At 45.4% G+C, this 12,458-nt stretch overlaps 1 protein-coding gene across 2 annotated transcripts in view; it reads right to left on the minus strand.

Moving 5' to 3' along the window:
- CARNMT1 (carnosine N-methyltransferase 1) overlaps nt 1-12,458 on the minus strand; it is a 49,888-nt gene continuing 37,430 nt past the window's right edge. For both annotated transcript variants that reach the window (XM_047102229.1, XM_047102237.1), the window contains 2 exons: nt 3,565-3,668; nt 1-2,661 (listed from right to left, as the gene is read on the minus strand). In XM_047102229.1, the coding sequence (XP_046958185.1) occupies nt 2,560-2,661; nt 3,565-3,668 (206 nt within the window). In that variant the 3' untranslated portion in view covers nt 1-2,559. The remainder of the gene's footprint in view (nt 2,662-3,564; nt 3,669-12,458) is intronic.

The following is a 12,458-nucleotide window of genomic DNA, read 5'->3' on the forward strand; positions in this document are numbered from 1 at the left end:
TTTCGTAGCAATTGGCAGACTTTAATATTCAAGAAAAATTAAGTCCATCATACACGTTAAAAATATAGGAAATTTCATGCAGACATGAAGCTTCCAATTCAGCCTTTGTGGCAACTTTTAGAATGAGAATTACATATAAATACAGTACATCTTACAGTTCCCAAACTTCATAATTTTATACTGTGATTTATACAGCTCCTCTTCATACTTCACATTTCCCGTCTTGCTCACTTGATTAACAGACCCTAACCTGCACTACTTCAGAATATGGAAAGGGGGGGGGGGGAGGGGGGAGAGGGTTGGAAAGCAAGCACAATGACCTATCTCCTCCTGCTTTATGGCAATGAATGGAAACATCTGTGTATAGGGCTAATGCAAGGAAAAAGAACACAAAACTTTAAGGCTTACACACTTTAGTAGCTAGGACTACATATAATATAAAATTAAATCCTCCAGTGACACTTCTATTACCGATTGACACAATTTTCAAGTTTAGAATATATTAACTACAAAAGCAGTAGGAAAAAAAAAGTGATGCAAATTTGTGCAGAACATTTGAAAAACAGTAGTCATGATATGAGAGATTAAAAACAAATGAAATAATTGATTTCAGAATTAACTAAAATGAAGCTCTGATTTAGAAATATAAGTAACATTATTAAAGAATAAAACCTGATAGCCAAAACTTTTAAGTAATAAAGCCAACCCATTGCTGTCAACACATTTTTGCCTCTAGGAGAAAAACAAGATCATGTGTTTGGATACAAGTAAAAAAGTGAATACTAGTCAGTGAATAAAAAGCCTTTCTACATTACTCAAAAATAGCATGCATTCCTTTCCTTTCAATGCATTTTTTAAATACTTAGGATCCTTTTAGTTTTTTTCTTTCTTAAACAAATAAACAAAAATTTGGGGGTGGTTTCCCCTAAAAATTAATTTCAAATTCATTCAGGTGGTAGTTAGTGAGAATTCTAATTAACTGGACATCTGCCAAGTATGGGGATGGGGCACCAAAGAGAAGTAGTTGTGTTTTGTTCCTTTTTTTTTTTTTTTTTTAACTCAACAGGCTACAGGCTTCTATAATTTAGCAAGTCAAATAGCTTTCCTGGAGTCCTTTCCAGGAACAAGAGCTCCCTTACTGCACACAGAAAAGCTCCCAACGGTAACATGCCAGACTGTGTCGACTCCCCCAGCCCAACTGACAAAAAGAGGTCTAAAGATTCACAAGGAGGTTTTCCGATTAAAACATGACGTGAATCCTACAGCACATTATCGAGATTAAGTCGATCTAATTCAAATTGCCACAGAGGTCATATAACGCCATCATAATCACCTGTGGAAATATTCAACGCGAGCACTTCCTTTTTCCAAGAAAAGGTTAATAGTCCTTTCTGCTTTCCAAGCTACTGGAAACAAAACAATAAACATAAAAAAATACAAAGGAAAACTCTCTCCAATAAAGATTCTGCTAGAGGTAGAAATTTAAAGCAGCATATATTCTTTTAACTCCAGCTATCAGGGAACAAAACTGGCGTTATCTGAAATTACATTAACGGCTGCTGCTGACAATACTGAAGACAGACCACGGGCAATAATTTATCCCTGAATTTCGTATTCAAAATTTCCCCACGGTAATACCATCATGACAGTTTTACTCGTATCTAATTTTTTAACGAAAAAAAGTGCGTGCTTTTGTAATCCAGGTAATTTAAAGAAAAGACATTATTGTAAACATCTCACTGACAGACTGTATTCACTTCTAGTTTAAAATCAGACATTTCCAATGGGCAGATTTTATTCTTATTTCCCCATTTTCCTAGCAGTACCTTTCATAAAGGCTTTTGTGCCTCACTTAAGAGTGCTGAGACCTTCTACATTTCAGAGCGATTCATGATGAGTATGCTTTCAAATAATGTTCAGGTCAGTGTGCCCAAAAGACCACTTTCTCAGTTACTTGAATGCATTTTACCGGCCTGTGATCTTATTAAATTTAGCATTTCATAAAAATGAAACGTCGGATGCCCAAGTTCAGCTGAGCTGGCAAAAAAACAATCTGAATGATAAAAGGGCGCACATTTTCTGTAGGGATCGCTTCGGTCCAAAGCAAACAAAAGTCCCAATTCCAGATGCTGAATGTGAGAGAGGATCCTCAGACTCTTCTAAAAGTACCATGTGCAATGCACACAGAACAGAAAGATTTGGGGGGACTTCAATACTAGTAGTCGTGAACATGGCGGACTTGGCAATAGACAGCTTCATGAAGACCACTGGAGATGGGTTTTTCTACTGAAAGACAATTCTGGGCTTCAAGGAAAAAGTATACTTGAAGACATTTCCTCCTTTTTTTACTTTTGTAGTACAAATATGCACAGCATAGTATATTTCTGAAAAAGCAATAGACGTATTAAGAAAATAGACGCTATTTCTAAATTTTGTTAGGAATAAGAAGGCACCACTGATTTGAGGTTGTGTCCTGTCGATGGGATAGTTGATTTTGAGTCGTTTATTTCAGCATTTGCTCTTATTAAGCTTTTTTCCTGCTGATACCACTTGAGAACGTTACTGTGGTTTACGGACCACAAACAAGACACATTCATAGTAGTATTTCATCATGGAGAGGTCATTCACAGTATATGTTGACAAGACAGATTCCTTTTCAACCTGGAATGCAAACAACAACCAGAATGGTGATGAGCATGACGATGACACAGATCCTGAGTGCTTGTGAGTGACGGGAGCTCATATTAACTCATTTAGTACAGATACCCCAATACTGGCATTATTAGTAATCCTAACTTTACAAAGAACAGACTGCTCAAGGTCATACCACCAGTAAGTGGAAGAACTGGGATTCCAACTCAGGCGGTCTAACTCCAGAGCTTGAGCTCTACATCACTGATACGTTACTCTTTTTTCTTTCTCTCTCTCTTTTTTTTTTTTGAGAGAGAGAGAGACAGACAGACAGACAGACAGAACAAGTGGGGGAGAGGCAGGAGAGGAAAAGAGAGAATCTTAAGCAGGCTCCATGCCCAGTGTGGAGCCCCACGATCCCATGACCATGAGATCAAGAGTCAGACACTTAACCGACTGATCCACCCAGACACCCCAACTTCTCCTTATTTTGAAGAACGAATCTGTTGTTTTTAAAATGAATAAAATACTTTTAAATAAACACACAATTAAAACATAAGTCAAAGTATCAGACAATCTTACAATCCCACATAAGAAATGAAGACTACAAAAGTACATATAGTGAACGATACCCCCTGTCCTCCCACCTCTGCTGGTCCAGACCCTAGCGTACTTGGTATCTGTGAGTCTACAGGAGCTGATGCCAGGACCATGGTCAGCTACCACGTACTACGGAAAGGTGACTGATCACATTGAGGATTATAGTTTTCTCCTTACACATACATTATGCCAAATCTTTATCATTCTAAAAGCTGAGTGCGTATTATTTTCACTTCAGGGATGAAAACACAGGTGAAGAGGTGAAAGCCTGTAACTGTCCTAAGATTAAAGCTTTGGAAGTGAAACCGTGGCCGTACTTCATTCCAGCCTTACCTCCACCTGGAATCCATACTGCAGAACAACGTTTTTTATATCTTCATAGCTCAATTCTATGGAAAGTTCGTTTGCCAAATTTTCAAAGTGGTACAGCAGAGGACCTATGGTTTAAAGATATTATGAATGAATTACTTAAATATAAACATGCACCAGTTGCTGTGTTAGATACAACTCCAAGCTGAATTAGAAGTTGGGCAGTAGACGGAACATAAAAAGGAGACGTAAAGAACGTTTACGTCTGCCAAGGGCACGTGTCCAGACCCCTGACTTTGGCCCAGTAGCTGACATTCGAGTGCCGGGGCTGCACTCCCGGGGAGTGAGTCCCTCTGGTATACCAGGGCTGCCCTGTGATTCTCCACATCACGGCGCTTACACCTGTTACGGAAGGAGCAACTGCATCAGGGAATGCCAGGTCCCTAACTTCCAAAGGTACACTGTAGTTATAATGCCTTAAGTAAATGCCCAACGGCAGCCACAAACTGGACGTCCCATGAAAACACAAGGGTCCTCCAGCTAGCCTGGGTGAGAGAGAGTGTGGGTACGATGGGAGGTTCTAGGCAAGGCTTTCTGGAAGGAGGAGGTGACATTGGGGCTGCCTTTTTTAAGTGCTCAGCTCATATCCCAGCTCCAACACTTACTACTTGTGTGCCTGTGGGCAAGCCACTGGCTCGCTCCACCTAACGGGTAACATCCAGTGCACCCAGTGTAGAGAAGGCACTGAGTAAATGACAGCAATCCCAACTTTTTAAAATGACATTCTCCTTTTACTATCCTCTAATTCCACATGTCCAAGGAACTATCATCTGATTCAAACCAGATTCTTCAATCTTTCAATCTCTCACATTTTGCCCAATGCATCAGCCTTGTCCAGGCAACGCTACCATTCAACAGTTATGCTTCAGGACTAAACTAAACAATCTTGGTTTTTTGTTTTTGTTTTTTTTACCAGTTCATTGGGTTAACTATAGATCCCAGGTCCAACTCACCACCCCTAAGCCTCACACAATGTGCTAATCACAGGAAATAAGAATAACAGGACAGTTTCTCCTCCCAAACGGCTCATCACTCTGTGGAACATACTTACTGAGACTTAAAATGTTTTTCTTCCGCTCCTCTTTTTAACCTTACATAAAACACTAAAAAAATGACTACGAACATGTATGTTATTACTCTTTTTCAGAAGACAACAATGGTTCCCTATCAAACTATTCTGTCAAGCTTAACTTCCTGTTAGTTTCATTAGTACTAATAAAAATGACAGGAGCTACCATTTACTGAGTACCTGCTGTGTGTCCTAGACCATCTGAACCCTTGGAAGCCTTTTTATAAACAAACAGAGCACTGTAGTCTGTCCTGCTCTAAAGTGTATGATGTTTCTGCGCCATTATTTTAAGAGCCTCCAACAATATTGTTTTATTGTATCTAAATGAACCCACTCCAATGATTCTTACACCCTCAGGTCCTATGGTACCTCTACTCATGCTGTGTCCCACTTAGAGAGCTCCAACTTTCCAACTCAAGCTTTAACCATGCTCCAAAACCTTGCTGGAATCAAGTTTTAGTATAATCCCTCCAAGTTCCCAGCTCTACTGCTCATTCTCTCAATATACCACACCGTAAAACTCATTTTATGTAGTGTTGCATTGCTCACTGATTATTTTTCATGTAATCATGAAAAATTTAACCAAATTGCAAGCTACGTGAGTAAAGGAACATGTTTTCAGTTTCACAATGATGCCCAGCATAGCAGTGAATGTACAGGTAAGCATCTGTAATTTTACCACCCAAAGATAACTACTATAGTTGTGTTTAATTTTTTAAAAGTTTATTTACTTATTTTGAGAGAAAGGAGGGGAGGGTTAGAGAGAAGGGGGAGAGAGAATCCCATGCAGGCTCTGCAAAGTCAGAGTAGAGCCCAAGGTGGGGATCAATCCCACAGACCATGAGATAGGACCTGAGCCAAAATCAAAAGTTGGACACTGACCCGACCGAGCCACCTAGGCACCCCTATAGTTTGTATTTTTTACAGTCTATTACAGATAGTAATTCGACAAATATCTCTGGGCAGATTTCAGACGTCTACAAATATAATTAATCTAGCATTTCTACATACCGTTCTCTATTAAAAAGAACCAGGAATCTTTGGGGGTAAAATGGCTTATCTGAGGGCCTGGCAGAGAAAGTACAAGATGTGCTTAGAATGCCTGGCTTTTCCACAAAGGAGGAACATATCAAAAGGGATATGTCCAAAGGACACAGGAGAAGGGGGTACCCACCTGCTAAATCTGGGACAAGTTAATTTAAACCATTTGTATTTCTAAGGTTCTAAAAGTTCCAGTTAAAAGACAGAGACAGTCAGATTGGGTAACAAAATGTAACTGTGCTGTTTATAAGACATTTCTGAAACAAAGGACTTAAGATCTGGAAAAAGATATCCTATACATTAACTAGAAGAAAGCTTGTGGTAGCTTTGTTGACATGCCCACTTACAGAAACATGGTTTGCAATTGTCCAGAACAAAAGAGCTGGCACTCAAACCTCAACAGAAAGTTTTACAGGCAGGAAAGGAGGGAGGCACTGTGGGCGAGGGTGGGTGCTAGTCACGGGCTGCTTTCCAAAGCAGACTTTTAATCAGTCTCCTTCTTTTCTGTCCTGTGTCTCATGCTTACTCTCTACTAGGTCACATCTTCTTAAATTTTCTTCTTTTCCAGTCACTTTTTCCAGTAAATTAAATTTCTGGTCTCTGCCTGAGCATGGACTGGAATGGGCATAAGGGAGGCATCTTGGTTACTTGGTTACATAGGGATGAACTGGTCCCTATGTGCTGACCTTCAATTCCTGTTTTTCCCCATATGGCCACTCATGTTCCAGGATCAAACCAGATCTTCCACACAGATAGTCATTTTCCAGGGTTATTCCAGGTCAACCAGCTCTGTTCACATTGGTGTTTTGTTTTTTGTTTATTTGTTGGTTGGTTGGTTTTTGCAAAACTTATCCACCTACCGTATCTTCTGAAAAATTGTTACATTCTGTTGTCCCTTAATGACATCCCTGCCATTTCTGTCATTGTTTTAGACTTTTTTCTATTTTTACAATCACTGTAACAAAGTCTCAGTGAGTAAAGGAGGCAATGGGTCAAATACCCACCTTTTATAGGAAATTTCCCACATTTAAAAAATATCAAGCTTTATAATGCTTAAAATATAGGACTCATCTCTCATTACACTTTATAAAGTTCTCCTTCGGTGCTTGTAAGATAATAGAAAATATACATATTGGTCTCTGGCAGAGAACCTCCAATCTATAGCCTATAGACCAACAGCTGGTCAGAAGCACAGGGGACAGTTTGCGACTAGCATTTGAGTGTGTGGAGGGGTGGGGGCGGAAGTCTTGGAGGCTAAACCCTTAACCCATGGTATCTTACACTATCTCCAGGAAGACAACATAGGAAGTACTTAAACTGGAGGACACCCAGCTGGTGTCCAAGAGAATCCCTTATTGTAGAGGAAAACACCTCATTTGGTGTCCAGATGTGTCAGAAGTGTTTAGGGAGAAATGGGTTTATCCCAGTAGGAAGGAAAAGACTGTGGGTCTTTCTTTTAAGAACTTTCACCTGTTTATTCTTCCAGATGAAGTTTAGATTCACTTCACTAATTGCCTGCCCTCCAGTGCTGGACCTAAGTGTCAGTGCAGACATATGCACACCCGTGCACATGGTTTAAAATACATTACCCATCATGCGTTTAGGGAGCACTGGTCAGCATGAAAAACTGAACAAAAGGTTTCCCCAAGGACACATGTAAACAGTTCCCTTAAAAAGCTCACTAGCTTTCCCTCACCTGAGGAAGATCAGAGAACTTCAAATCCCCCTTAAAGCAGTCTACAAATTAACCATATTCCCAACTCTGATTTCATAGAATGTAGACAATATCTTTGTTATAATTTAACTTCCAATATAGCTTTTTAGTTATGCACCCGGCACTCCTTCCCTATGAATGTTCTGGTCTAGGGCAGCATGGTGAGTGTGAAATCACCCCCCAGGGGCTGATACGCTCTCGGCTTATACGTAAAATTAATTTTCCAGGCCCACACGACTGAAGCCAAAACCATGGGAATGTTACAAATTTACCCACATAAATGCCACTTTGTCATGTCTCCTGGCAGCCGATCTTCTACCATTACTTTGTTTCCGCTTTCAAATACTGAAACAACACACTCATGCACAGAACAGTCCCTAAACAGCCACTAACTGTCGGGCTCTGAGGGAGGTTAAAGAGCAAGCACAGCTTCTGGCCCTCACTGAGCTCAGAGACCAACGGGGAAAACAAAAACACAGGTGGCAACACGACGTTGTGTTAAATGCTCACAGATTCTGCGAGAACATAAAAGAGGAAGACAACAAAAATTTACTCCATCTTGAAGGATCACCTGAGCTGAGTGTTGAGCGCACACAGCAAAGAGCCAACGTGAGAACAGAGGGAAAACAGAAAAGGCTTTCTAGTCAGAGGGCTGGCACTGAGGTCAAGGCTGGGGAGGTAAAAAAAAAAAAAAAAAAAAAAAAAAAAATGAAGCTAAGACACAAGACACAGCAAAGATCACAAAGGGCACTAGGCACAATCCTGAAGAGTTCAGGTCATCCGGAAAGCTGGAATTCTATGTGGGGAGTGGGACAGCAAGAGATCGGCTTGCGGGGAAGATCACTCCAGGGGTCACACACAGAACTAGAAGAGGCACGAGGCTGGAGACAACCTGGACGTGGGGGACACTCCGGGAACTGCTGCATAACCCAGGCAAGCGACGATGAGGGCCTGAGCCCTCAACTAGCAGGAGACTGGAGCAGCGCTTCTCAAGTAGGGTGATTTTGCATTTCTGTCGTCACAACTGAGGAGGTGTCACTGCGGCTGAGTAAGCAGAAGCCAGGAACGCTGCTCACCACTCTGCACTGTATAGGACAGCCCTCCCTCTCTGCCCCTCTGCTGAGTACAGCACAACCCCCCCCCACCCCCCTGCACTGTCCAGGACAGCCCTCCCTCTCCGCCCCCCTGCACTGTCCAGGACAGCCCTCCCTCTCCGCCCCCCTGCACTGTCCAGGACAGCCCTCCCTCTCCGCCCCTCTGCACTGTCCAGGACAGCCCTCCCTCTCCGCCCCCCTGCACTGTACAGGACAGCCCTCCCTCTCTGCCCCCCTGCTGAGTACAGCACAACCCCCCCCCACCCCCCTGCACTGTACAGGACAGCCCTCCCTCTCCGCCCCCCTGCTGAGTACAGCACAACCCCCCCCACCCCCCTGCACTGTATAGGACAGCCCTCCCTCTCCGCCCCCCTGCACTGTACAGGACAGCCCTCCCTCTCCGCCTCCCTGCACTGTATAGGACAGCCCTCCCTCTCCGCCCCCCTGCACTGTACAGGACAGCCCTCCCTCTCTGCCCCCCTGCGGAGTACAGCACGACCCCCCCTGCCCCCCTGCACTATACAGGACAGCCCTCCCTCTCCGCCCCCCTGCACTATACAGGACAGCCCTCCCTCTCCACCCCCCTGCACTGTACAGGACAGCCCTCCCTCTCCGCCCCCCTGTGGAGTACAGCACAACCCCCCCCCACCCCCCTGCACTGTACAGGACAGCCCTCCCTCTCCGCCCCCCCGAGGAGTACAGCACGACCCCCCCCCGCCCCCCTGCACTGTACAGGACAGCCCTCCCTCTCCGCCCCCCTGTGGAGTACAGCACGACCCCCCCCCCGCCCCCCTGCACTGTACAGGACAGCCCTCCCTCTCCGCCCCCCTGAGGAGTACAGCACGACCCCCCCCCCCGCCCCCCTGCACTGTACAGGACAGCCCTCCCTCTCCACCCCCCTGCACTGTACAGGACAGCCCTCCTTCTCCGCCCCCCTGTGGAGTACAGCACAACCCCCCCCCACCCCCCTGCACTGTACAGGACAGCCCTCCCTCTCCGCCCGTCCAAATGAAGAATGATCTTGACCCAAATATCAAGGGCGCTGCCACTGAGAAACCCTGAGATAGAAAGAGGTTCAAGACCTATTAGGAAGCTTTAGGAGACACAACTTGTGGCTAGGTGCCGATGGTGAGGAAGAAGAGGGCTAAGGAGAACACACAGTTTTCCGGTTGGGGGAAATCTGTGCAGAAGACGGATCGGAAAAGACAGGGGGTTCTCTTCGATTCCGAAGTACCCAAGTTGGTACCGAGTGGCGTGGCACATAACAGAGGTATGTGGACCAGAGAGATGAAAGAATAGGAGAAGCAGCAGTAAGAGTGACGCTTAGGAAAAGACGAGCATGTGGCCTAAGAAGCGAACAACACTGTTCTGCACAGACATCTGGAGCACAACAGTATCACTGGTATATTCACCGAGCCAATTACTGTTATTTTTATTTTTCAATTGGTTTTTCAGAGAGAGCGCACAAGCGGGGGCGGGGGTGAAGGGCAGAGGGAGAGAGAGAGAATCTTAAGCAGGCTCGATGCTGGGCGCAGAGCCTGACGTGGGGCTCGATGGATTCCACAACCCTGTGATCGAGACCGGAGCCGGAATCAAGAGTCACTCAACTGACTGAGCCACTCAGGCACCCTGACATAATTAGTATTTTTACAATTCTTCAGCTTATACATTTGATGTTTTTTTAACATTTCTTTTTGAGAGAGCGAGACAGAGCACAAGTGGGCTTGGGGCAGAGCGCGGGTGGGACACAGAATCTGAAGCAGGCTCCAGCCTCGAGCTGTCAAGCCCCTGACACGGGGCTTGAACTCACGGACTGTGAGATCATGACCTGAGGCGAAGTTGGCTGCCAACCGACTGAGCCACCCAGGCGCCCCTCAGCTTATACGTTAAAAGAATTTTACTTGGAAAATACTAACCTTCCGAACAAGTATTTTTAAGGACTATGCTTCTCCACTACTCTAATTCTCAGAATCGTTTTGAAACTCTGGTAAGAAGAGTAGAAGATCGAGGGAGAGGAGGAGATTCTGGGAAGATGGCGGCGTAGGAGGACGCTGGGCTCACCGCGCGTCCTGCTGATCACTTAGATTCCACCTACACCTGCCTAAATAACCCAGAAAACCGCCAGAGGATTAGCAAAACAGAGTCACCGGACCCAAGTGCAGACGAGAGGCCCACGGAAGAGGGTAGGAAGGGCGGCGAGGCGGTGCGCGCTCCACGGACTGGCGGGAGGGAGCCGGGGCGGAGGGGCGGCTCGCCGGCCAAGCAGAGCCCCCGAGTCCGGCTTGCAAAAGCGGAGGGGCCTGACGGACTGTGTTCCGACAGCAAGCGCGACTTAGCGTCTGGGAGGTCATAAGTTAACAGCTCTGCTCGGAAAGCGGGAAGGCTGGAGGACAAAGGGAGGGTGAGCTGCGGAGCCCCCGGACGACAGAGCTCAGTTTGGCGGGGAACAAAGGCGCTCGCCAGCGCCATCTCCCCCGCCCATCCCCCAGCCAAAATCCCAAAGGGAACCGGCTCCGGCCAGGGAAATTGCTCGCTCCGCGCGAACACCCAACTCTGTGCTTCTGCGGAGCCAAACCTCCGGCAGCGATCTGACTCCCTCCGGCTGCCACAGGGCCCCTCCTGAAGTGGATCACCTAAGGAGAAGCGAGCTAAGCCTGCCCCCCCTGCCGCCGTGCACCTTGCCTTCCCACCCCAGCTAATACGCCAGATCCCCAGCATCACAAGCCTGGCAGTGTGCAAGTAGCCCAGACGGGCCACGCCACCCCACAGTGAATCCCGCCCCTAGGAGAGGGGAAGAGAAGGCACACACCAGTCTGACTGTGGCCCCAGCGGTGGGCTGGGGGCAGACATCAGGTCGGACTGCGGCCCCGCCCACCAACTCCAGTTATACACCACAGCACAGGGGAAGTGCCCTGCAGGCCCTCACCACACCAGGGACTATCCAAAATGACCAAGCGGAAGAATTCCCCTCAGAAGAATCTCCAGGAAATAACAACAGCTAATGAGCTGATCAAAAAGGATTTAAATAATATAACAGAAAGTGAATTTAGAATAATAGTCATAAAATTAATCGCTGGGCTGGAAAACAGCATACAGGACAGCAGAGAATCTCTTGCTACAGACATCAGGGGACTAAGGAACAGTCACGAGGAGCTGAAAAACGCTTTAAAGGAAATGGAAAACAAAATGCAAACCACCACGGCTCAGATGGAAGAGGCAGAGGAGAGAATAGGTGAACTAGAAGATAAAGTTATGGAAAAAGAGGAAGCTGAGAAAAAGAGAGATAAAAAAATCCAGGAGTATGAGGGGAAAATTAGAGAACTAAGTGATACACTAAAAAGAAATAATATACGCATAATTGGTATCCCAGAGGAGGAAGAGAGAGGGAAAGGTGCTGAAGGGGTACTTGAAGAAATAATAGCTGAGAACTTCCCTGAACTGGGGAAGGAAAAAGGCATTGAAATCCAAGAGGCACAGAGAACTCCCTTCAGACGTAACTTGAATCGATCTTCTGCACGACATATTATAGTGAAAGTGGCAAAATACAAGGATAAAGAGAAAATTCTGAAAGCAGCAAGGGGTAAACGTGCCCTCACATATAAAGGGAGACCTATAAGACTCGTGACTGATCTCTCTTTTGAAACTTGGCAGGCCAGAAAGAATTGGCACGAGATTTTCAGGGTGCTAGACAGCAAAAATATGCAGCCAAGAATCCTTTATCCAGCAAGTCTGTCATTTAGAATAGAAGGAGAGATAAAGGTCTTCCCAAACAAACAAAAACTGAAGGAATTTGTCACCACTAAACCAGCCCTACAAGAGATCCTAAGGGGGACCCTGTGAGACAAAGTACCAGAGACATCACTACAAGCATAAAACATACAGACATCACAATGACTCTAAACCCGTATCTTTCTATAATAACACTGAATGTAAATGGATT

The sequence above is a fragment of the Lynx rufus genome, unplaced genomic scaffold (genome assembly GCF_022079265.1).
Source record: "Lynx rufus isolate CCGP_SWC_20201006 ecotype Redwood Valley unplaced genomic scaffold, mLynRuf1.p SCAF_10, whole genome shotgun sequence".
In the NCBI taxonomy this organism is placed as follows: domain Eukaryota; kingdom Metazoa; phylum Chordata; class Mammalia; order Carnivora; family Felidae; genus Lynx; species Lynx rufus.